The 27,533-nt window shown below is 41.4% G+C and overlaps 1 protein-coding gene across 1 annotated transcript in view; it reads right to left on the bottom strand.

Annotated features, from left to right (window-relative positions):
* Positions 1 to 27,533, bottom strand: part of DYNC2H1 (dynein cytoplasmic 2 heavy chain 1) — a 315,198-nt gene that overhangs the window by 113,196 nt on the left and 174,469 nt on the right. Inside the window, exons 75-79 of the mRNA XM_018567326.1 lie at positions 25,231 to 25,303; positions 12,210 to 12,370; positions 9,869 to 9,994; positions 3,981 to 4,091; positions 1,590 to 1,745 (exon numbers count right to left, since the gene is read on the bottom strand). Of these exons, the coding sequence (XP_018422828.1) occupies positions 1,590 to 1,745; positions 3,981 to 4,091; positions 9,869 to 9,994; positions 12,210 to 12,370; positions 25,231 to 25,303 (627 nt within the window). The remainder of the gene's footprint in view (positions 1 to 1,589; positions 1,746 to 3,980; positions 4,092 to 9,868; positions 9,995 to 12,209; positions 12,371 to 25,230; positions 25,304 to 27,533) is intronic.

The following is a 27,533-nucleotide window of genomic DNA, read 5'->3' as shown; positions in this document are numbered from 1 at the left end:
CTAACCGTGAAGGTAAAAAATTGTCTTAAGCAGAAACTTGTTATAAATGTGCAACAACAAAATGAAGGACTGAATGCTGCTACATCTCTAGTCCATCTACATACTATAATAGACTTTCCAGTGAGGCGCAGTAAATTCTCCCGGGTGCCCATCCTTGGCCCTGTGTATCACAGACAGCCAGGAGGATAAATGAGGTTGGCTCACAATGTTAAGGTGCTGAGTAATTTATTGCCATGCGGACTCAGGATAAATTAACATTATCGCAATTCACGGCTAAGTAGAAGGATAAGAGAGAAATAATCACTATAGGCAAATATAAATTGCATACATCGGAAAATAAAGGGTAAATTTAGACGCTTTCTGGGCTGGTTTCTGGGGTGGTCATAATAATGTTAAATTCCATTTAATTGTATTCAAAGTATGAAGCAGCATTTTAACTAATACATATGTGCTAATAAAATATACTATATGGACAAAAGTTTGTGGACACCTGACCAGCACACCTACTATATGGCTAAAGGTATGTGGATATCCCTTCAAATTACTGTGCTCAAGTGTTTCCAGTGGAGAGTATTGGTAACACTACAGCATAAAAAGTCATTTTAGGCAATTGTGCAAATCCAGCCATGTGGTAACAGTTTGGGGAAGGCACTTTACTTTTACAGCATGGCTGTGCCCCTGTGCACATAGCCACCTCTATAAAGTTATGGTTTGACCAGTTTGGTTTGGAGGAACTCATGATGCCTGCACAAAGTCCTGACCTCAACCATATTGAAAACCTTAGGAATGAACTGGAATGCTATGGGCTAGGTCTTATCCAACAACAGTACCTGACATAACAAGTGCTCTTTTAGGTAATCAGACACAGATTCCCATAAAACACTCCAAAAGCCTATGGATATCCTATAGAAAGCCTTCACAGACGAGTGGAGGATGTTATAGCTACAAAGGGTGGCCAACTCCACACTTATGCCCATTATTTTGGAATATAATTTTCCAGCAAGCTTATTTAGGTGTCAGGTGTCCACAAACGTTTGGCCATGATAATGAGCATTATCATCTCACAAAGGTGAGAAAAAAGTTGGGTACTTCATATGAGTGTGAATTTTAGAGGAGTCCTATTTTTCTACAGTGTGTATGAAGGTGTCAGCATTGTGTACAACTCCAGTGTCTTCTCATCTTCCTTTAAATCTAGATGTATGGATGAAAGCTGTTCACTGGATTTTTACAGTGACTGTCTATCAGATGACTGTCATTTCCATAAAAGCTTTCATTTGAGAATGAAGCTGGAAATATGGGCAGAATGTAGGACAATCTCATGTCTATGGAGACAGTAGACATCTGACAGCCAGCTACGCTTGTGGGTAAGATTGAAGAAAGCATTTTGGGATCACTGTAACCTCCCTCCAAGATAAGCCAGTGCTGCTACTGTCTTCAAATATTCAAATGCCTCTTCCCATGGCCTGCCAGAGTGTCTGGAATAACAGATGCCTACAGTTCAACGGTTCTCCCTATTATGAGACAATTGCAAGTGAAACAATGTAAATACTGCTACAATATACAATACAATATAAATATAGTGTAATTACCTGAGGAATATAGTTTCTTCTTTCTTGGCACACAGCATGAAACCATGCCAAGCTGAACAAAGCCTGTGCCCGAGCTGTAAGACCATTTTTCCCGACTTGCTCTGGTGTCCATGATTCATAGGTTCTTAGCAAATTTTTCTTTAATCCAGGTGGTGCCTTAAATAAACAAAATGCTTACTTGTTCTTACTATAAAAATATTGGCAGACAAATTAAATCAACCAGTGAACTACCACTTAAAGCCAGTCCCTAGACAGCCTCTAGCTAGTCATTCTGCACTGTGTCTACAGTGAGTTCCAGGATTCTGTATAGGGGTTGGATCAAAAGTGTGACTGTATCTGATCTATCTGAATCATCATGGGCTTACATAATGGGAAAGGGGCAGATTAGGACAGTTACAGAATAGTCAGAGACTTGGATAAAGTGAGAATCCCTGGCGTATTAAAAGAAGAATCGCATACTAAGGACTAGGCATCTCTACGACACTTCCATACTGGCAACCACAGGATTACAATGCGCTGAAGGACTTGGTATACACCAAAGAAACTAAACTCAGAAGATAAATCTTAAAATTGCCTTCAAGTACCTTAAGCTATTAAAAAAATGTATCTGATGTGTGTATCACTCGGCTGTAGATTCTCAAATCATTTCTGAATTGGTGCTGACACTGTCCTTCCTTCTGGAGGGTGGCTACTTTTATTCCCCATGGTCCCTGTGTGTTGTAAAGTAGCTACTGCTCCAAGCTTGCTCTCATGATGGACTACAGTCTTATGTTTAGTTTACTAATTTGTTTTGAGATTGTAGTCCAACACAGGAGTGAGCTTGAAACAGTGGATACTTGACAACACACCGGGACCAGGGGGAACAAAAGTAGCCACAAGGGATGCACCGTTACCAATACTAGTATCAGTACAGATAACGAGTATTTGGGCGAGTACTCACTACAGTCATTACATGCTGCCCGGCTTCCTGATTGGAAGGGAAGCCCGCTCCATGCTCCCTCGTCACTTGGCATACATATATATGTTTCTTTTGGTTGATGTAGAGATCATCCAGAAGCTGTATATTCTGTCAATGTTTGACCGCTGTCTAAAAATCTGTGGGTAGCCTGAAGAGATTGCTATTACTAGCTTTTCAATATAACTTTGTTGTGTGTTTGAAAGTAAAAAAGAGAACACTTATGCAAAGCCCTTAATTTCCCAGAAATTAGCACAGCCATATTTTATGCCCTGAATAAGCTCGGCTTATGTAACAGACACATTTGTAAACACTTATCAGCTGGAAGAAATGTAAGCAGCTGCTTAACACAGCAATGTGCTTCTCGGCCTGAATTTTCTAGTGTCTGAGGCTGTTTATAAGATCTCATGCTCGTGACTCTTCAGAAGAAGGCGGCTATTGAAACCTGGGCATTTGTTTGTCAGATCTGAGAAAAACATCCAATGTCTACTGCTACAGAGAGAACTATACAGCAAAAAGGACTTTAAACATAGGAGTATAAGTGATATTTGGTTCTGCTCAGCAGGGGTATAACTATAAATCATAGGGCCCCATAGCAAAACTATGGGTCCCCCTGGCTGTCTCTATCTGTAGCGGCTGGCAATATAATCTGTGACAGTAGGTGTCAGTGATCCTAATAAGAAGAATGTATGAAGGACAGGCAGCAGGAGAGCTATCAGCATAGTCAGCACACTACTAGGGAGCTGTGATGGGGGTAAAAGTTATAGTAGTACTAATAATAATAACCACAATGATATTTTATATGATGATAAAATGATAATGCTCTTGTACACACTCTTTAACCCTGAAACAAACTTCTTTAAACTCTAGCTTCATTTTTTTCCTATAGATTTACAGACCTCAGCTCTCCTACAAGGCCTCATTTAGATGGGGCGTACACGTCCGAACCTGCACATCTGTGCAGGTGTGGGTGTCCGCACTTGGACACAGACAGTATGGACAGTGACAGTGAATGCACTTTTAACGTTTAGTGTCATGTCCGTATGCCGTACGTCCTTGGCAGCGAAAGGGTTAATACAAGACAACAGATTCCCAGAGAACTATGAGTTACCCGACACAGCTCAAGTACTTTTTTTTTAAAGCTTAATGGCTCGTTGAAACCTCAGACGGAGCCGTCCGATAAAGAAAGAGCCACTGTTCTGGCCCATTTAATTCTGCGTGTTTATTTGTTTTGAGCTTTTGAGCTCTGTAAACAGGCGTTTTATATTAGGGAATAAGCAGAAAGAAGAAAACCTGTGAAAACGAGCAGAGGGCTCCATTTGCTGTCTGCCTGTGAATATTTAAAATATTTGCAATAAAGAAAATATGTGCAAAACCACCACACATTTATTTTAAATAAGCACAAAGTGACATTTTATATTAGAGGAAAAGGTTACCTCATATGTTATCTTCAAGCTTGACTGTAATAAGTTTGGGGTAAATTTGGGGTGAACTTCAGCTGTAAGCCACAGACGGAACCCAGGTTTTGGTTGGAGGGTGTTTAATTCCTGTTTACGTATAAAGATCTGGTCATTAGTGTATACACAGATGTCATCAACAAAGTATGTTGCGTTCCAGAAAGTGATTCTGGAAAAGTTAAACTAGAATAGTAAAAACAAGAACATATTCACTAATGTACCAAGCAAAGGGTAGCAGGCTCAAAACACCAGTTCGGACTACTCCAATAGGTCACAGGCAGGATACCCAAACATTTATCCATTTACAGTGCAACTCGGGAACAAAATTGAAGATATTGACCACTTGTTATTTATGGCCTTGGGTCTCAACTGGTGGGTCATGACCCAAAAGTGGGTTGCGACCTTGTGTTTAGTGGGTCCCCACGTGCCTTCCATTTTTCTAGGTGAGAGGCTCCTCAGCTTCCCCCTAGTGCAGCACTGTCAAAATATGCTGCCCGATACGGAGTGTCGGGTTGAGGTGGGGTGGGGTAGGGCTGCGAGGGAGCTCCATCCATAAGGGCAATGCTGTCAACCTGCCCTGTAGAGGTGCCTGGACCGGAGTGATGTCACATTCTGGCTCCTCACAACAAAGTCCAAATCCCATTCGCACTGCCACGGTCTCAAAACCACAAGGTATATGTGGTGCCCAGGTGACCACACGGATGGCGCCGTGCAAAACACTATAGTAAATAGAAGTAATTCACCGGCACACACTTGAAGGGTTTTTAAAGTATTGATATGTTTATTCAATACCCAATGTCACATACTGTCATATGGTGCTGTTTCGGGTCCGCACAGGGATCCTTCATCAGAGCAACAGTGACACTCCCTGTGCGGACCCGAAACGTTAGCACCATATGACAGCATGTGACATTGGGTATTGGATAAATATATCAATACTTTAAAAACCCTTCAAGTGTGTGCCGGTGAATTACTTTTATTTACATTTGTGAACAAACAATTATCCCCGGACCCGTCACCTATGCAGCCAATCCTGGGTGCTCCGGATTTTCCCCCTGGACTGGAGGACGGCCCATTTCGCCGCCTTCGTGCGAGGGCCAAATTTCGAGTACTGCACTACCGTAAAGGTCCTAGATGGCAGGTTCGTGGGGACGCCTCTTTGGGCCCTGATTTGGAGAGTCTGGGAATCTGGCGACACCACCAACTGTCACACTTTCTTTTTTCACTCCCACCACCTACCTCATATACAAGACCACTATCACTGTTTGAACAAACATGCTCCGACTAAGGCTCCATTGCTAAAACACTATCTCTATGTTACCAGTCGCTATTATCTGCAGATCTGGAAACCCCGCTCCATTTCTTTGAACGTTGGGAAAGAGAGCTAGGGACTCAGTTCTCACAGGAGGAACGATCCCAGAGGCTGCACCACTCCCTGAGGTCATCCATTTGCAATAAGTACCAAGAACTGGGATACAAAATCCTAACGAGGTGGTACAGGACTTCATCAGATGTCTCGTGATACTCCGGACACCTGTTGGCGATGCGGCTCCTCCCCTGCGGATATGCTCCACATCTTCTGGTCATGCCCTTCACTGACCCCTTTCTGGACACAGGTTCGTTCAATTGCGCAGAAATTTACTGATCACACCGTCCCAGAGGACCCAGCATTCTTCCTTCTCCACTATAACCATTTTCCATCGAAGAGTTACTCCCGATCGGTTCTGGTGCATATACTGAACGCAGCCCGTGCATGTATACCCCTTCTGTGGAGGCGGGAGACCCCGCCCTCGGTCCAACTGTGGTTCTCCAGAATAAACGATATTAGATTCATGGAACACCTAACCAGCTCCATCAAGGGCACCTCCTCCAAATTCACAGCTACCTGGTATTACTGGATAGAATACACCACCAATAATGGAGTCTTGAATTATGGGGCTTGAGTACCCTGTACGCTGCCTGGCGCCCTACCTTGCCTCCCCTTCCTCCCTATCTGTGTTTTATTGTCTCGTGCTACGCAAGGGTTTGTGCTAGATCCCCACCCTCCTTCCCAGACCTCCATGGTCTACAACAGTTAAACAACACGTGCAGGCACAGCTGTACAGCCACATGACCTGTACCGAGCACGTTGTCCATTACCGTGTTATCCGATGGGGAGCAGAAGGAGCCCAGATCGCTCCGTCGGCAGGCATGCGACGGTTGCAGACCCTTCGGAAGGGTCTTGTATCTGCCCGACCTACATGTATGTCTACCTAGATGGTTGTACCTCCATACAGGCAAACATGGTTCTTGTGTATTAACTGGAAGTGCCTAAATTGTGTATGTTGTTTTCTGTACACCAATAAAGAATTTATTTTTTTTTAAAAGCATCCTGCATAGTGACATGCCTGTAAGCATACTTACAGGAGTGAGGTAACCCCAGCCTCCAGTGCTGGATTCAATATGACAACTATCCCTATCCACTGCCCTTTAAATGTTCCCTTGAAAACAATTTTTTTGCTACAAAAGGACAATCTACATTACACAGCCTTCTAGTTGAAACAAAGAAATAAAATGATTCCACTGGGTTTACATGAAAAGTGACTTTGATGAGCTTTAATAAATAGTTTGGCTTGGTGGTCCTGACTAATAAACATAAACACAGATCTGCTTGTAAAGGCTTGATAGTAAACAGTCATAATTTCAGTGTCTGCACTAATGGCTTGTTCTTCAAATTAAAACCTCTCAGTGCCAAAAGAGGAACTACATGTTATGTGTAATGTCCATCGCTAGGCTTTAAACACAGCTTTCCATGCATCAGACCTATATAAATAGAACTCTCAAATGTTGTCCTTAAGATGATGTTGCTTTCACTAATGAGAGTTTGAAATAAGAAAATGAAAAAGATATGTTTATATATTTTCCGATTAATTTAGGACATTTTTGTATGACTTGCCTTTTCCAGAACTGGCAGCCAAGAGATGACAAGATGCAGATTCTTGAGGCAAAGCCATTCCCCTTCCCGGGCGCATTCTCTCAGTGTCTGGATGGCCAGATCGGCTTGGCCCTGTCCCATCGCCACCTACAAGCACAGTTTTGCACTCAAGTCAGCAAATTCTTAACAATTACACAGACCTTAGAATAGTAAAAACAAGAACATATTCACTAATGTACCAAGCAAAGGGTAGCAGGCTCAAAACACCAGTTCGGACTACTCCAATAGGTCACAGGCAGGATACCCAAACATTTATCCATTTACAGTGCAACCCGGGAACAAAATTGAAGATATTGACCACTTGTTATTTATGGCCTTGGGTCTCAACTGGTGGGTCATGACCCAAAAGTGGGTTGCGACCTTGTGTTTAGTGGGTCCCCACGTGCCTTCCATTTTTCTAGGTGAGAGGCTCCTCAGCTTCCCCCTAGTGCAGCACTGTCAAAATATGCTGCCCGATACGGAGTGTCGGGTTGAGGTGGGGTGGGGTAGGGCTGCGAGGAAGCTCCATCCATAAGGGCAATGCTGTCAACCTGCCCTGTAGAGGTGCCTGGACCGGAGTGATGTCACATTCTGGCTCCTCACAACAAAGTCCAAATCCCATTCGCACTGCAACTGTCTCAAAACCACAAGGTATATGTGGTGCCCAGGTGACCACACGGATGGCGCCGTGCAAAACACTATAGTAAATAGAAGTAATTCACCGGCACACACTTGAAGGGTTTTTAAAGTATTGATATGTTTATTCAATACCCAATGTCACATACTGTCATATGGTGCTGTTTCGGGTCCGCACAGGGATCCTTCATCAGAGCAACAGTGACACTCCCTGTGCGGACCCGAAACGTTAGCACCATATGACAGCATGTGACATTGGGTATTGGATAAATATATCAATACTTTAAAAACCCTTCAAGTGTGTGCCGGTGAATTACTTTTATTTACATTTGTGAACAAACAATTATCCCCGGACCCGTCACCTATGCAGCCAATCCTGGGTGCTCCGGATTTTCCCCCTGGACTGGAGGACGGCCCATTTCGCCGCCTTCGTGCGAGGGCCAAATTTCGAGTACTGCACTACCGTAAAGGTCCTAGATGGCAGGTTCGTGGGGACGCCTCTTTGGGCCCTGATTTGGAGAGTCTGGGAATCTGGCGACACCACCAACTGTCACACTTTCTTTTTTCACTCCCACCACCTACCTCATATACAAGACCACTATCACTGTTTGAACAAACATGCTCCGACTAAGGCTCCATTGCTAAAACACTATCTCTATGTTACCAGTCGCTATTATCTGCAGATCTGGAAACCCCGCTCCATTTCTTTGAACGTTGGGAAAGAGAGCTAGGGACTCAGTTCTCACAGGAGGAACGATCCCAGAGGCTGCACCACTCCCTGAGGTCATCCATTTGCAATAAGTACCAAGAACTGGGATACAAAATCCTAACGAGGTGGTACAGGACTTCATCAGATGTCTCGTGATACTCCGGACACCTGTTGGCGATGCGGCTCCTCCCCTGCGGATATGCTCCACATCTTCTGGTCATGCCCTTCACTGACCCCTTTCTGGACACAGGTTCGTTCAATTGCGCAGAAATTTACTGATCACACCGTCCCAGAGGACCCAGCATTCTTCCTTCTCCACTATAACCATTTTCCATCGAAGAGTTACTCCCGATCGGTTCTGGTGCATATACTGAACGCAGCCCGTGCATGTATACCCCTTCTGTGGAGGCGGGAGACCCCGCCCTCGGTCCAACTGTGGTTCTCCAGAATAAACGATATTAGATTCATGGAACACCTAACCAGCTCCATCAAGGGCACCTCCTCCAAATTCACAGCTACCTGGTATTACTGGATAGAATACACCACCAATAATGGAGTCTTGAATTATGGGGCTTGAGTACCCTGTACGCTGCCTGGCGCCCTACCTTGCCTCCCCTTCCTCCCTATCTGTGTTTTATTGTCTCGTGCTACGCAAGGGTTTGTGCTAGATCCCCACCCTCCTTCCCAGACCTCCATGGTCTACAACAGTTAAACAACACGTGCAGGCACAGCTGTACAGCCACATGACCTGTACCGAGCACGTTGTCCATTACCGTGTTATCCGATGGGGAGCAGAAGGAGCCCAGATCGCTCCGTCGGCAGGCATGCGACGGTTGCAGACCCTTCGGAAGGGTCTTGTATCTGCCCGACCTACATGTATGTCTACCTAGATGGTTGTACCTCCATACAGGCAAACATGGTTCTTGTGTATTAACTGGAAGTGCCTAAATTGTGTATGTTGTTTTCTGTACACCAATAAAGAATTTATTTTTTTTTAAAAGCATCCTGCATAGTGACATGCCTGTAAGCATACTTACAGGAGTGAGGTAACCCCAGCCTCCAGTGCTGGATTCAATATGACAACTATCCCTATCCACTGCCCTTTAAATGTTCCCTTGAAAACAATTTTTTTGCTACAAAAGGACAATCTACATTACACAGCCTTCTAGTTGAAACAAAGAAATAAAATGATTCCACTGGGTTTACATGAAAAGTGACTTTGATGAGCTTTAATAAATAGTTTGGCTTGGTGGTCCTGACTAATAAACATAAACACAGATCTGCTTGTAAAGGCTTGATAGTAAACAGTCATAATTTCAGTGTCTGCACTAATGGCTTGTTCTTCAAATTAAAACCTCTCAGTGCCAAAAGAGGAACTACATGTTATGTGTAATGTCCATCGCTAGGCTTTAAACACAGCTTTCCATGCATCAGACCTATATAAATAGAACTCTCAAATGTTGTCCTTAAGATGATGTTGCTTTCACTAATGAGAGTTTGAAATAAGAAAATGAAAAAGATATGTTTATATATTTTCCGATTAATTTAGGACATTTTTGTATGACTTGCCTTTTCCAGAACTGGCAGCCAAGAGATGACAAGATGCAGATTCTTGAGGCAAAGCCATTCCCCTTCCCGGGCGCATTCTCTCAGTGTCTGGATGGCCAGATCGGCTTGGCCCTGTCCCATCGCCACCTACAAGCACAGTTTTGCACTCAAGTCAGCAAATTCTTAACAATTACACAGACCTTAAAGTGACACCAAACTCAGGCTTTAGTTTTAAAAATGCATTCAAGTGAACAGAAATGTATCATATTTGTGTAAAATACATTTAAGTATCTTAACTATTAATAGAAATGTATCTTATTTGTGTATCTCTCGGCTGTAGATCGTCAAACCATCTCTGAATTGGTGCTGACACTGTCCTTCCTTCTGGGGGGTGACTACTTTTGTTCCCCATGGTCCTTGCGTGTGTTGTAAAGTAGTCACCGATCCAAGCTCACTCCCATGATGGACTACAATCTCTGTTTAGTTAACTTGTATTGAGATTATAGTCTATCACAGGAGTGAGCTTGGAGTGGTGACTACCTTACAACACACACAGGGACCATGGGGAACAAAAGTAGCCACCCTCCAGAAGGAAGGACAGTGTCAGCACCAATTCAGAGATGATTTGACGATCTACAGCCGAGTGATACACAAATAAGATACATTTCTATTAATAGTTAAGATACTTAAATGTATTTTTAGGATTTGACTTCCGAGTCATTTGACATGTCACATTGTCACAGGTCGGCTAGAACTATGAGGTGAGTGAAAAGCACTCACCTCATAGTTTTCCTTTTAAAGGAAAACCATTTTTTTGGAGCATGACTGTATTCCCTGCCAAGTATTTTTTGTGGTCAGTGATCCTAATAGCAAGATCTACTCTCACCCCTGATCCTGCCATGGAAGCCATCTTGGTGGCGAGTTATACTTCCTAGTTGCTCCCTTTGGAGTGGATACTGCAAATATCCCTACTAAGTATAAAGTCCCGGGCTAGTGACATCATAAGGCAAGAAGAAAACTTCAGCATTCCTGTGTCTCCAACTCCATAGTAGAGTCAACATAGCAATATATAAGGCATACGGTGTACTGCAGAGAGGGAAACAAGAAAATTAAACTAATTGTTTAATCCCTGTTCGCCCCTGTAGGATCAGGGTGGGAGATCTTGCAGCAAGGGTTATGCTCTAAAAAACACACAAAAAACAAACATCAGGGAATACAAACCCTGGTCTACATCCAAAACTGAAAAAAAAGTTTTTTTGTAGGGATCCATTTTAGACCCAAATCCATGCATTTTGGTAGGAGACTTGTGCTAGTCTATGCTTGCATAAAGTCAAACAACTCAACCATTCCTTGCATGTACAGGTGACCCGATATTCACAATACATGTATAATCACAGTGAGCTCTCTAACAATGTACAGTCTAACCTACCCACAGCATTATGAACGTGCTAAGGGGAAGCCGGATGGGATCACAAGTTTAGATTGTACAGAAGCCAATTTTTAACCTTACCCCTTAATTCATGAAAACCTTTGAGTTTAGGGAAAAGCATGAAACAGCTTTTTATATCCTCCTTCGATACGGCTTGCTCGAAAATTACAGGTACATTTTATTTACTACAAAATTACTTATGAAAACTATTGATAATGTCTATAACACAACACAAACCTCTTAAACACAATAGACCTATAGAAAACCTAAGCAATCTGTTCAGTGGGTGTAGCTTACAGCATGTTAACATCATAATATTTACTCATGAGACCCCTCTTTAGACCATGGAGTAGCTCCAGCTTTCACATTACAATATATATCAAAGCGCTAAAGGTGTAACTAATAAAAGACTTAATGTAACCAAGTGATAAAGTGAAATTTTAGGTTTAGGCGGTCTAGCTCTAAAACAAGTGATGTGTCTTACATGGAATCATAAAAAAATTATATAAAATAAAAATAAAATTAATAGTACAATAGGGCTGTGGAAAAACAAAAAAAATGATTGGGACGATAAGATTTCAACCACTGTGTAAAGACCTCGAATAGGTCACTTTTTATTTTTATTTTATATAATTTTTTTATGATTCCATGTAAGACACATCACTTGTTTTAGAGCTAGACCGCCTAAACCTAAAATTTCACTTTATCACTTGGTTACATTAAGTCTTTTATTAGTTACACCTTTAGCGCTTTGATATATATTTTCTCGATTGTTGATAGGATTCCTCTATCCTCTTTCTAGAGCGGCTTTAGGTCTTAATTTATTATACATTTCCACTTTAGTCTCCTTTCCAGAAGCGCGGATTATCTATTTCTTTTCACATTACAAACCTGAAGGTAAAACAGACAAACCAGGTGGTCCTAAATACTCACTTCACGATAACATTCTCTGCCAACTTCAGCACTGGCCAGTTCTTGTAGTTCCTGGGATGGGTCAGCTCCGGGGGATATTATAATGAGGATAGGCTCAATAGCCAGTGTGTCCTTACTAAGACGTTTCAGGTTAAGAGGTGCGGTAGACAATTCTTTCAGTCCTAAAAAAAATAATCCACCAAGACGAAAAAGTTAAACAAGCCCAAAAATCAGCATCTAAATAAGTGAAAAAATATGTCTGCAAGTGTCAATGATCATATGTGAAGGGACCAAAAATGTACTCTATGTAGCAAATATAAGTGATGAAAGGGAGGCCCAGTGTATTATCCGTCCTAAGCAGACCTACTTTGTCACTGATAGGAAGCACTTGCACACCTGTATACATCAACAATGCTGACTGTTGTTGCTCCATTGATAAAAAAAAGCATTTATGGATTTCTGTTGATCATTGAGCAGTGGCAGGGAGAACCATTATTATACTTGACAATTTGTCTGTAACCTCAGAAATGAAGATTTCAAGGACATACAACTGGAATCAAGTTGTTATTGGGATGGGTGTAGTTACTCTGGGTGACATGAAAAATCCTCCACCATAAAAAATAAACTGGAAACTGAGCGCTGACATTATATATGGTTTTGTGCTCTGCATATTGGCCTTTTTTTCGGTTTTGAGAGCAGCCTAACTTGCGCTATATGACCAACAGTTTTGGCACCTGACCATCACACCTACAGTATATGAGCTTGTTGGACATCTCATTTTAAAATCATGGGCATTATTTGGAGCTGGCTTTCCTCTTTGTGGCTACAACACCCTCCATTGGGAAGGCTTTTAGAGCATGTCTGTGGCAATTTGTGCCCACGTAGTAAAGGAAGCATTTGTGAGGTCAGGTACCAATGAGAAGACCTGGCTCACAATTGACGTTCCAGTTAATCTCAAAGGTGTTCAGTAGGGTTGAGGTCAGAACTCTGTGCAGGCCATTTGAGCTCCTTCACGTCTTTATACCTGATTTGTACGCATGGGCACAGTTAAGCTAGAACAGAAAAGGGCCTTCCCCAAACTGTTGTCACATAGTTAGAAGTGCACAATTGTTTAAACATCTTTGTATGGTGTACCATTAACTGTACCCTGCAATAAAAACACCTATCCCCAGTGTCAGCACCACAAAATCCACATACCACAGACTGAAAAGGTATCACAATGACTGGTCTTTACAGGTTAGACATCAAAGGAAGAAGACAGATTGTTCTTCCCCTGAGGATTTCTAAAAGTTACAAGCTTGTAGACCACACAGACCTAGGATACAGAAATCTAGGTATGGCAAAATGGCTCTTTTTTACAATAGCTTTTCTTAGTTATTTGAATTTGTAAACACTACATAAAAATAAACTGACAATTTCATGGAGTATACAAGGAGGGATGGAAAATAAACGACAGACCGCTCTATAGTCAGGTAGATAGCACAAAAAGAGTGGCCTGATCAAACACTGATATATATACCAGGTCTGCCAGTGGATTTGGAGAATATTCTGTCTCTTGCTAAGGGATGGTAAAGAATGCAAAGATCTGTTTCTGTTACTTATTTACTAGAGATCTATAACATTCCAATGGTTATTAATGAAAAATGATTTAGAACCCCAATTAATACTGTAAGCAGCCTTCAATTATGTGGCAATGACTAAGAGAAAATGTGAAACCACTCTTGCAAACAAATTGCAAACATGGATATAATAAGTCACAAAACAGTTCCTAATTGCAAAATTAAGTCAAAATCAGCTGTGGATGGGATGAAATCTTATTATGTAAACATAGAAAAAACAGGATTTTGTTCTTGACGTAAAATCCTTTTTTTGGAGCCCATTTAGGGGCACAGTTTTGAAGAATTCTGAGACATAGGGTTATGCTGCTGCCTCTAGGAGAATTGGCACTAGGCAAAAAAATTGAAAGCCTGCCACTTTAAGGGACATAAACCCTCACGCCTACCAGCTGTAGCAAGCAGTATAAAAGGAAATGAGGGGAAAGGACTTTACAGTAACAAAATCCTATTTTCTCTATTGTCCATTGAGGGACACAGCTTTGAACAATTCTGAGACATCCAAAAGCAGTCAAAAACTGGGGTGGGCACCATATCAACTAGAAGAACCAGTCCAATAAAAATGAAGTTAAAATAAACTTAAAACAGCTGCTTAAAGAACGTTTCTGCCAAAACTAGCATCAGAGGAGGCAGAAACATCAACTTTATAAGATGTAGCCAAAGTGTGAACAGGAGATCAAGTTGCGGCCTTGCAAATCTGAGAAACAAAAGTTTGATTTTGAATTGCCCAAGAAGTACTAACTGTCCTAGTAGAATGAGCAGAATAAGGAACAGGAGGTACCTTATCCCACAACTCATACGCTTGTATGACAACCTGACAAATCCACTTAGAAATAGTGGATCTAGAAGTTAAACAAACTAATTTAGAACCTTCAGGTAGAACAAATAAAGAATTTGAACAGTTAAAGGAAGCTGTGGCTGAAAGATAACCTCAAATAGCCCATATAACATCCAAACAATGAATTTAAATTGCCTTAGGATGAACAGGAGCTGGACAGAGAGAAGTTAAAACAATGTCTTCATTTAAATGAAAAGCCAAAAGCAATAAGGAAACCTGTGGTCTTTAACCACTTGAAGTCCGCGGTGTTTAAACCCCCTTCCCATCCAGGCCATTTTTCAGTATTCAGCGCTGCGGTACTTTGACTGACATTTATTCCGTCATGCAACGCTGTACTGAAATGAATTTTATACCATTTTTTAGGGACAGATAGAGCTTTCTTTTGGTGGTATTTAATCACCACTGCAGTTTTTATTTTTTACTATATTTTAAAAATTACAGAAATAAAAAAAAACAAAAAACAGTTTCCCCTATATTAAATGATAAAACATTTATTATTACCTAATTTTTTGGTAAAATATAAAAGACGGGGTCACGTCGGGTAAAAAGACACCAAACATGTCAAGCCTTAAAATTGCGTGCCAGCGCAAAACCTCAAAAAACGATAATACCCAAAATTGACCATAGGCGACGCTTTAAAAGCTTTTACCGCTCATCAGTTTAGTGTTATCAGTGATTGATGGCCCTAAAATGACTGCTCTCGCTGCGACGTTTGCGGCGATATGCAACGTGTGTAGCGCAATTGTCATTTTCGCGCACTGGTGCACCGGACGCGTATTTAAGTTAAAATGTGCGTAAACGTGGGGGTGGGGTTTTTTTTTTACTTTTTTTTATATGTGACTTTTATTCTTTTTACTTTTTTTTATTTATATATATTTTTTTGCACTTATTGTTATTGCTATTAGATAGGGGGATAACAATCCCCCCTATCTAATAGCACAGGTACACTGACAGGTCCTCTTTATGGAGACATTAGGGGTCTCTAGGACCCCTAATGTCACCTGGGGACCCCAAAAGAAGCTGATGAAGCACAGATCTGCTTCATCAGCTTCTTTTCTCTGGATATAGCAGCCAGATGACTGACAGGTGAATGCGGAAGTGATGTAATACACATCACTTCTTCACTCACAGCCCTGAGGGAGGTCAACAAGGAGCTGATCTTCCTACCTCTTCCTCCTGACGTTCTCCTGAGCCGGTCCCAGGCCGCAGATGGGCTAGCGGATCTTGGGATTGAGGGTGAGAGGTTTGGTGGCGGCTGCAGCAGACGAGGGGGGGAGGGGGGCACACACCAGCACATATACACAATCGGCTGGCTATAAGGCCGCCGATCGGGTATATGTTAAACAGCCGGTAACGGCTCTATGCATTGCACAGTTTTTTTCTGCCGAGCAGAAAAAAGATGCCGTCTGGAGACGGCAAACCGCTAATGCAGCAGTGCCGTCAGTCCGTTTTTTTTTAACGGGCGGACGGCAACTGGTTAAACAACCTTGTCCCCATGAAGAACCAAATAGGGTTCTCTACAAGACATACTCGAAAGCCCTTCTAGCTGAGGTAATGGCCACAAGAAAGGCAACCTTTTTGGATAACGCAGACAGGGCGAGCCACACACATTACTCCCTGAATAGCTCCAAAAAGTCGATCTCCAGCATAGGGCAAACTGAAAAGTCCCTTCATGCATTGGGGTTCCGCCAACCAGCACTTAAGCCAAATATCTCTGCGAGTCTGAATAGAAGAAACAGACACAAGATAACAGGCGGCAAGCATCAACAACCGAATCACACATGAAATGAGAAGCAACAGTCATCTGATCCACACATCAATAAAATGCGGATCAACTCCAGCAGTCACTTGATCTGCACCTAAAGATCTTGTGCAAGTGGCTATAGTCTCGGAAATAAGGACCATGGCTATAATGGTTGAAGAGCCGAACCAGTTAACTAGTTAATGGTATGAGAAAGATTCTACAATTTTTTGTCAGGAGGATCCTTAAATGAAGGAGCGCCATAAACTGAACAGTCAACAGCTTGTTGCGGCGAGAAATTGGAGGATCAATTTCAAGAGGAATACACAAAGTTTAAATACAATTTTCTGGATAAAGTTAAAGCGATTTAAATTGTTATTAGGACCTTACTAATGATCACCGCTAGATCACCCGGGAACGACAGGTGAGGGGGCTTGGAAGGAAAGTACACCCATTCAAATTAATGATCGGGTGACAGTCGCTGCATGTACACCGCATGTAATGGTATATAATTCAGTTACAAAAACAATCACTATCCCCGGATAAACAATTGTGTAACCACTGATAGTGACAGATTCCAAACTGCATGTAATCCTTTCACATATGATTACATGCGGTGTGCAGACGTGCACATGCAGCAGCTGTCACCCGATCATTAATTTGAATGGGTGGCAGTTGCCACTTGTAACATATGCAGACATTAACACTGGTACCCTATATAGTAGCGGCTCCCACGCGACTAAAAAATGTGTCCAGTGGCCCCTGACTAAATTGAGTTTGAGACCCCCTGCTCTAAATTTAAAGAGAAACGCACAACATTCATTAAAAAAGCAACTGTTTCTTTCTGATAATGAGTAATTGCAGGTGACTGAAAATCAGGCAGAACAGTCCTGTCTTCATCAGAACAAACAAACACACCATCAAACATAGAATCTTCTGGAAAACCAACAGCAGTTCCAGAAATATCAGGCATGTGATCCTTAGAATGTACAGGCGAAAGAGAAACGCAATGTTTTTTACCCTTCTGAACAGAGACTACAAGTTTCTCCAAAAAAGACAAACAACTCTACATAGTAGAAGAAAATCCAGCTTTAGTAATGAAAGAAGAACAATCACTCAATATAGAAGGAGGTGTAAGGTTAGAAACTGACAAATATAGATGTTTTTAATAGAAAAACAATTAGCATACTCCTTCCCAGAGGTAATCTCTTTTTTTGCACACATTAAAAATAATGATTAGTGAGGAAGACTCCTCAGAAGGCAAAGTGTGTTTGCCCCTTCGCTTTGATATGGACATATCTGTAAATACAGAAATACCACACAATTCCCTCAACAGTACTCCCTGCCCTTGACTGACGTGGGAAGAAAGAAATATCTGAGGCACTCTTCCAATCAGTTGCAGACAGCTGAATACCTGAATAGACGTCTGTATGATGTGGAAGAAAAAATTAGAAAAACCTCAGTTTTTAACCTAGGTGACTTCAATATGAGGCAAAAAACTGCAAAGAGCCCGCTGAGCTGAAAACCGCCACGACCCAGTGACAGAAAATACTGTACCACACCGAGGAAACTGAAACGAGCTGCACATGGGCAGTAGAAAAGGAAAGCGTGCCACCAAGTCTCAGCCTCTTAAAGAAACGTCTGAAATTTTAGAATACATTTCAGTCAAATTCCCCATACATAGTATAATAAACCACAGAAGTCAGATCAGGGCCGGCCTTAGGGGTGTGCGAGCCGTGCGGCCGCACAGGGCGCCATGGCAACAAGGGCGCCGTGCGGCCGTCACAGCTCGTCCTGTGGGCGGCTTCTCTCCCCCTCACAGCTGGCCATCCGATATGACAACGCTCCCTCGTCCTCGTTTTTATCATACTTTTTAATATGTTTCTTTGCGGCTTAGCAAAATAGGAGTCTTTAAATAGTGCAGATTTTGGGGAAAATGGGTGTGTTTACGGGGGTGTGGCCACTGAGCTTTCTCGCACAGGGCGCCTAAAGGCCTAAGGCCGGCCCTGAGTCAGATACACCTGTAAACACATAAGAGGAATCCCCAGACAATATTATTATACAGGATTTATATAGCGCCAACAGTTTGCGCAGCGCTTTACAATATAGGGAAGATATTACAATCACAATACAAATCAAAACGATATGCTTTTCGATATGCGAAAAGCATATCATGAAGGGGGTTCTTCACAGTAAGATCAGTTAGGGTCTGGAACTCACTGCCTCAGGCGGTGATTTCAGCAAAAAATGTGGAACAGTTCAAGAAACTTTTGGACGATTTTTTAAGGGACCGTAATATACAGGGGTACAGGTACTCCTAGAATGAGATCCTAATAGGTTGGACTTGATGGACTAATGTCTTTATTCAACCTCAAATACTATGTAACTATGTAAGACAAGATGACAATACTGGCCTAACTGATAAATTAAGTAAACAGGAACACAAGACCACCGCAGGATGAAGCATACATATTGAGACCAGAAAGTACCTGCATCAGGACAACTGAAGAAACTTCCAGCATTTAAAAATATCCAGTATGAATCTACTAGATTGTAAGCTCCCACGAGCAGGGCCCTTCTAATCCTATTGTACTGAAATTGTATTGTAACTGTGCTGTCTCCCCCAGTTTGTAAAACGCTGTGCAAACTGTTGGCGCTATATAAAACCTGTATAATAATACTAATAATAATAATAAAACCTGTATAATAATACTAATAATAATAATCATCACCTAGCAGCCACTGAATGGAATCTCAACTAAGAAACAAAATAAAAGGACATATCCATTCTCCTGCCAGCAAAACTAACAGGTGTGAGGTGGGAGGGGTTATGTCCCTTTAAGTGGCAGGCTTTGAAATACTTGGCCTAGTGTCCAAGGCAGCAGCATAACCCTACATCTCAGAATTCTTCAGACCTGTGGTCAATTCAAGTCTATGCTTTGACCTTTTAAAAAGTTTAAATTTGCATCTGGTTCAGGGAGCAGCGTAGAAGAATTTTACACTGTTAGAGGTAAATGCAGCCACATGCTTGTGTCTGTGATACCAGCAACTTACTCTTATACCTCTGTTATGCAAAAGGTGAATAGTTGCAATCTAAGAGTTGAAGTGGGTGCTAAAGATTTTGGGTCCCAAGATCTGCGTCTAGAAGGTCCAATCATATCCACATATCATCACTGCACAAATTGAGGGTTCTGATGTCATTCACTGATACCAAGGTAAAGATTGAAATCTTGGTTCTTTGAACCGGAAGAACACTGGACCAAGGAAAGGGTTATTGCAGGGGGAGCTGCTAATTTTTGATTAAAATGAAAAAAGCAACTCTTTGGCACAGTCCCCTGCAGATTCACAGATCCAAAGCCCAGTGCTACTCTTCTTTCAGGTTGAATCATGCCTAGGGTCATTCAACCAGCTTCTTGTAAGCACAAGACATCAAGGACCAACCCCCTAGGGGTACATCATTAAGCCACCCTGGGCTTACAGGCGAATTCTGCACAGAGTAGTTCCATGTCATTATTCAAAAGAGGCTGATGGCAGGAAATGGGTGGAAGCAACCTGCTGTTGGGCTTTAGGTTTCATCTTTAAAAGCACAGTGTTCTAGCAAAGAAAATGAATAGCTAAGCACAACATTCATAGACTGCACAGAAATGTGGATGAAAAAACATGCATGAAAGCATGCTACACACAACCATGAAAGTGTCCTGAAGCACAGTCACAGTGTAGAATTATTGAGGAATTAGATCTTAACCCCTTCGTGACTGACGACGTACAGTGTACTTCGCCAGCTCCCCCCCATGTGATAGCAGTCAAAGTAAAGTAAAAAAAAACAAAAAAACAATTTTGAAAATTAAAATGAAATAAAATAAATCTAATAATAAGAAAAAAAAATGTAAAAGTCCCGCGCCCCCGCGAGCATGCGCGTCGCCACACGTCGGGTGCGCCTACGCATGAAAACGACGAACGCGCTACACATGTTGGGTATCGCCGCGCACGCCGGAGTGAGAGCAATAATTCTAGGGCCAGTATTTTGTTGTATCTCTAAATTGATGACCTGTGGGGGCTTTTAAAGCGTCTTTTATTGACTTTTTGGGGTACTGCAGTTTTTCGCCGTTTTACGGTCGCACGCAATCTGTAAACTGGGCATGTTGGGTATCGTTTTACTCGTTGTAACCTCATCTTTTATATTTCATTTAAAAAATGGGTAATTTGTTGTGTTTTGGGGCATTTAATTAAATTTGTCACTAAATTTTGGGGTTTAATAAGGAGTTGCGCTAATATTGCGCAACATAAAAATGTTCAACTACCACCATTTTATTCTATAGGGTCTTGGCATTCAGAAAATATATAATGTTGGGGGGTTTTACGTCATTTTCAGGCCTAAAATGTGGAATATAACATGGGTGCAAAAAATTAAAAAAGGGCCTCAGTCATGAAGGGGTTAATATATACTGATAAGATAATGTTTAAAAATATAGAGACACAGATTTCCTTCGAGAAAAAAAAGCTCTTTCCTTATGCTGACAAGCAGGATTTGCATCTGCTTGTGCCTTGATTTGTCTTGAAAATGATCCTTTTATAGAACATTAACATAAGGAGAATAGTACAGTATATGTCTGCAAGTTTCAGCAGCAATTTCTGATCATTTCATGTATCTGTCTTGCACTGTCACTTCCTTTGTAAATGCAAGCAGTAAAGCCAAGGGTATCCCAGGAGAATCAGCTACTGCAAAGCTATTCATTTGCTACTTATGTATGGATGGCATATAATGTAGTATATATAAGTCCTGTCATAGAACTATCTCAATAGGTTGTCTCAGGTAGACCCTTAATGCACAGTCTGCTGCTATATCAAGTCTAGTCAGCTCACCAGAACTGCCATTGCAGCAGCTGTGCTGCATTACGGGAAACTAGGTAGCATTCCAGTAAATTGAAACTCTTCATAAGATTACTTGAAGAGAACCAGTCACAACTGGTCTTCTACAACAATTAGCATACTGTAATTGTGTAGATTTACATATGAAAAATTAGAACTCACTTACTTTAAAAAAAAAAATTTTTTATAAAATAGTAGTACAAGATTTGGTCTGCATTTTGTCCATGATGTGGCCAATCTAGCTCCCTGCTTGTGTGACCTTTCGACTAATCCAGTCAGAACCCGGCCCACTTCATCATTATAGTGTAGGGACTGCGATCGTGCATATGGCTGATGATTTCATGAGGAGTGCTGTCATAGTGACCCCTGTTCCTACAAGACTCAAAGGGAGACAGCCAGAAAGTGGATGATGCCTCACTCATAAACCTATGACTGTCACTCATAAAACTCATGACTTAAAAGTCTTAAAACGTTCAAGCTTTATCATATATATGTAATCAGCTGCAAGTTATTCAATTTTAAAATATTGTATTTGACAAAAAGTGGAATAGGCACTGTTGGCCCAATTCTCAACTGACTGGGCACATTGTTTATGTGAAAAGTATCTTTACTTTATACAAAAACAATGGGGGGAGGGGGAGGGGGATTTACAAAATCTGGAGCAGACAAAATCTGGAGCAGTTGTGCATGGCAACCAATTAGCAACTTTAATGTTCAAATCTTAACTGAACAAACTGGAGAAGCTGATCTGTTGCTATGGGCAACTGATCCAGATTTTGTCTGCTCCCGTTTTGATAAATCCCCCCCAATGTGCCCAGTCAGTTGAGAGTTGGGACAACAGTGCCCACATATTAGGTCATCCTTATTGCATCAGTTTTCCTTCTCATTGCCCTTATTCTTTCGTGCAAAGGAATATATCTTCTGCTACTAAGCTGACAGTTAGTCTCAGACCCTATTCATCCTCTGCCGGATGTAATTTCATTAGGTCACTGCATTAAACATTGTGGGGGCTATGTCCTAAGTCGAATGTCATAGGCCAAACTCTGCATAGGCAGTCAGACTCTTAATGGGGAAAAAAAAGCTTGGAAAGCAAACATTCAATGTATGAAACTGATTAATGATCATGATCAGTCACATGGGACAGGTCCACTTTGAGGTATAACACAACTACGTCCACAGTGGCAGAAGCAGAGCCCTAGGAGGAAGATTTTTCCTTTCACTTTGTACAATTGGCGACAAGATTGTGGTAGGCAAAATACTTCATATCTGTATCAGGATAATATTGCCCAACTCACGTCTCCATAGCAATATATAGAAAACCAAGAACAGTTATATAGATGGCCACTTGTAATAAAGTGAGATATGTCATGGCTGTACGGGAGACCTAGAAAAACCTGACCGAGGTCAAGCTCAATCCCACTCCATCCAAAAGGAATTAACTTTTGGTAGTGATTCTACACAATCAATAAAGTAGTACACGGTGCAATCATGAGCGGGTATGCCTGCTGATTAATACACAGTCAAATCACAATGAAGAATATGAGGATGTTTGTAGTCACTCTATTCATCTATAAACTGATCAGATATCCTATGTATTTATCAGCATGATATGTAGATGTGGAAACCACAGAGACGGTGTTGTCATGGTGATAGAAGATGCAGTATAGATGTTCACCTCCTACGATTTCATGCTCCATGAATGTTCATTTACACCAATAAAAATGAACTGAATCACTGAGCACAAAGAGCTGCTGTTTATTTGCATCATTCATGCAACTCCTTAAAATGGGCTCAAGCTGCTAAGGCCATTTTCCCCAATGCAGGAAAGTCTATGATGACTTATAGCCAGCTTATCACCTATATCATATATGAGTATTATAGTATATAATTATTTGTTACCCAGGCTAACAATTTGTATAATCATTGCCCCTATGGCAAATCCTGTATATGACCATACAGTAAGAACACTTATAGCTGAAAGATACACAAGTTTCATTTCTCAGTACTTTTTAAGTTTTGGAGAAGTCGCCTCAGCCCTCATCAACTACCTGCATCAATATTTAAAATGTAAGTGTCCACATATGACAGCATTACATCACATTAATAGAAATGTTGAAAATAGCTCCATGCTGCGTCAGAGCTTATAATGCAAGTCAATAAAAACAGTAAAGAAACGTTCAGGAAATGCTTTGTAGCCATTTGTTAAGCACTTTTCCGGAGTTAACTGGCATATTCCCACTTCTTCGAAGGGCTTTTTATTATCCAAGATATCCCTGTATGAACCTTGAGAACTTTGCTCTAGCATCAGAAAAGCTTTAAAGATGCTGAAATATATTCCGTGAGCACTATGCTAAAACCTGATAAAGCTATATAGCCATTGTATATCTTTAAACAATTAAGTCAAGGCAAGTGGACTTGCTGTATTTATACCATGATACCAGATATACCATGACCTGGATGAATGAGAACCTTCACAGACATATATAGCCATTGACAATCTGAAAGAACCATTTTGTATGTCAATGCATATATGTAAGTATAACTAAAGTCAAAACATTTCTTTTGTATAGAGTAGGGAATGGAGAAAACCCCTATGAGATTTTGTTTTACATTTGTGCCCAACTGGGAGACTTCACTTTCTGTTCTGTAGACACAACAGACAGTGAGAGAATATCACTCACTCACATACTGTATCAATCACTCAAGTGAGGGAAATGCCCTCTTAGATAGTAGTCACATCAACAAGTGTCCCCAATGGTTCAACTCAAAATGTTTTTTTTCCTCCCTCACTTTCATTTTCAGTGACAGTGGTCACCAAGGCGAAGAGAGTGAATTTCCCCAATGGAGACACAGACAGTAATAAAAAAAAGCCTGATGGGTTCTAACCACTCACTAGTTTAGATACACTTTAGTTTAGATACACTTTAACTGTGAAACTACTGTTAACTCAACTACCTCCTACACAGCAACAAAACACTGTGGACCATACACCAGTCCTGCAGCCATTTGATGGCAGTTTGGGTGGACAGGATTAGACTAGAAGTACGATGTGCAGATCCTCATTTCTTTTTTCAGTGAGTTCTCCCATGTAGGTTTGCTGCGACTTGTGTTGTATAAAAAAAAAGTTACAAGTAATTGCCCATTTCAGCTTCACAAAATAACTACAAGCCAGAGTTTGGTACACAAAGGGTCTACATCCTTGGTTCTCAACTGGTGGGCCGTGTTCTCGCGCCAGGCAGCCATTCAAAATATGCTGCCCGGTGCAGAGTGTCAGCTTGAGGTGGGGTGGGATGGGGCTATGGCTGCGAGGGAGCTCCATCCAAACGTGCATTGCTTACAGCTCTCTTGCGTGTCCTGTAGAGGTTGGACTGAATTTACCTTTGTAACATTCTGATTTCACCTTTGCCTAACCATCTCAGTCTTGTGAAATGTAAAGCTGGCCATGCAATGGTTTAATCTCAGCTGAAGCCTGCTGGTTGAAATCCCACGAGTGTATGGCCCTGTCGGGATGCAGCCCAACCCATCTGTCACAAGTAGTTATTTCAATCAACTTTTTATGAAAAATCAAGGCCAAAAAGTGACTGCAGTCAATCATCAGCCCACCCGCCACTGTTTAGCATTGATGGGGGAACCAATTGTTTTTTACTCATTCATTCCCGGTAACTAACAACAGTGTATGGCCAGTCTTGGACAGGAAAAAACCTTCTGAGCAACCCAGGTCTGACAGACTTCAAATATAGTATGACCAGCAGACCAGAAAGTCCAAGATCTGTTATTACTAGCGATAAATAAGTGCAAAAGAAAGCACAGTAGGCTACCTTTATCAAACTGAGTAAAGAACAGTAGCCCATAGTAGCCAAACTAGTCCGCTCATTCCCCCATGCTGCACTGGGAGCATGAAAAGGAGAAATGGGTTTGCTTCTATTGGATAAAGATAGGTTAGCACTTTAATAAACAACACTGTGAGCATTCTAATCTTACCCAAAGTCCTGCATGCAAATAACGCCATTGCACTCTGCAGTCTGTCTGGCCGAATGGCTTGTACTACTAAGACCTGAAAAATAAAAACAATACTTCAGTGAAGCAGTTAAGAAGCTATAAATGTACCAGTTCATTGTTCCCTGTTGTTAACCTCACAATTCATTACATGTATGGTTGCATATTATAGACTTTGTTTTGATTCGAATGCGATTCATTCATCCTACACATCTTGTAAAATTTTTTGTACTTATTTTGTTAATTGATTTATCCTTGTTCTATTTTGTATGCCTTTAAAACCTTCTAAAGAAAATGTCTTAAAACTAAAAGAAAAAAAAAAGCTATTAATGCATTCCTAAAATATTTCCTCACCCTCTATACAAAAATATAGGGGGATTTTTCCACAAATATGACGATAAATTCAAAATGTTTATAGGGCCGCTAGGTCTTCAGTTTCCATTTCCAGGGCATAATGTCATTTTTTAGCTCAGCTATGAAAAAGGAATACATCTTGACATATGAGGCATTAATGCTAATCCAATTCAGAGATATTAGCAGCTTCCTCTTACAGTTTACTATATATTTCCTGGCCTCTTCACACTTAGACGTTTTGGTGCTCAAAGCTAAGCACGAAAAAACGCTCAAGACAAGGAGTACCATTTGCTTGTCTTGAGTACAAAAATGCTCAAGACAAGGAATCCCATTAATTTCTATGAACCCTGTTCACACCTGAGCTTTTTGCCATGTGTTTTGTTGCACAAAGTTTCCCATTGAAGTCTATGGGACCAAAAAGTAGATCATTAACTTTTTCCAGTGACAGGCATTTTTTCTGCTCGCGATAAAACGCTCAGGTGTGGAAAGGAGCCATAGAAATTAATGAGATTCCTTGTCTGGAGCGTTTTGTAGTGCTTGGCTTTGAGCGACAAAATACCTAGGGGTGTGAACGGGGACTTAAAGTGACCCTGTCATTAGAAACGCATAGAGGCTGCTTTTGTTGGCTCACCAGGGCTGTCCCTAAAATGAAGCGGCCTGAGGTTGTTGCCTCAGATGGTCTCTCTTAGGGTCACATGGGGGGTGGCAGGCAGTGTGTTTGTCGCTCCCTTTCTGGCCAGAGTGTCCCAGGTTACTAAGAGCCAGGCAGGGAGATGTGTAAGGGCCATATACATCTCCTCACCCAGCTCTTAGCAACCTGGGACACTCTGACCAGTGTCCCGCTCAGTTCCTGGCAACCAGAGACGTGCACAACGCCACCCCACCCCCTTTAGCGAGCACCACCAAGACCACCAACTCAAATACACCTACGTTCGCCTCAGGCATCGAAAAGGATAGGGACGCCCCTGTGGCTCACATAAAAAATGCCAACTTTTCAAAGTATTAAATACCCTTTTTAGAAACTGTGGGTTTTTTAGGTGCCAACATATATAATATCTATTAAAACATCAAGTTTAAGTCACAACATACAATTAAAACATCCACTGGTCATTGCATCTCACCATGAAAATGAGTCTCTCTCATAGCCACTGACTATTCATGTTTGTTTTTCCCTCACAATGTATTAAATCTATACATATTCAAATTCCAAAAAATTAAGCCCCAACCCTATCGGATGTGTTCATTACTTTTTTTATTCTCACACCTGGAACAAGCATGTTATAAATAAGTGTCAGTAATCCTCATTACTTTACTTGTTCCAGGTCAGAGACTCAGAAAGCATTGTGGCCAAAGCATCAACATGACAGCCATGGAATTAGCATTCTGAAAGGAGAGTTCAGCAGTGGCAGCCCCATATTTTTCTTATGACAGAGGCCCCTTAAGGTATAACCACTGCTGCAGTTATGGCCTCCTCTATAGAGTAAGTGAGTAGTTTTACTCTACCAAATCTATCCAGCCAAACACGAAATATACATTTAGGTGGAATTAACTTTAAATCTTCAACGTATTCCTGGACAGCAATGTCACCAAGCACTGCTCAAAAACATAATTTACTTCAGTTTATCCAAGCCACATTGGCCAACCATCTGCATAATAACGATAATGCTGTTTGCTGAATTTAACAGAATAAGGACTGCACATGTGAACTGACTGGAAAACATAAACAATGATCCCGGTAATTACAGTCTTTAGATGAAATCAGAAAGATGATGAATGTTTGCCCTCTATGCGAGCTTGTGAGCTATACCGCACCATGATGAGATATGATAGGAAAGAGACTAATGAGTCATTCCATTCACTGCAAAACAGCACATGTTGCTGAAGGTTATGATACTGAGTTGCGCATAAATACGCACATTATATATATATATATA

Source organism: Nanorana parkeri, unplaced genomic scaffold, assembly GCF_000935625.1.
Source record: "Nanorana parkeri isolate BGI_ZX_2015 unplaced genomic scaffold, ASM93562v1 scaffold1029, whole genome shotgun sequence".
Taxonomy (NCBI): Eukaryota; Metazoa; Chordata; class Amphibia; order Anura; family Dicroglossidae; genus Nanorana; species Nanorana parkeri.
This window is presented reverse-complemented; position numbering and strand designations above follow the sequence as displayed.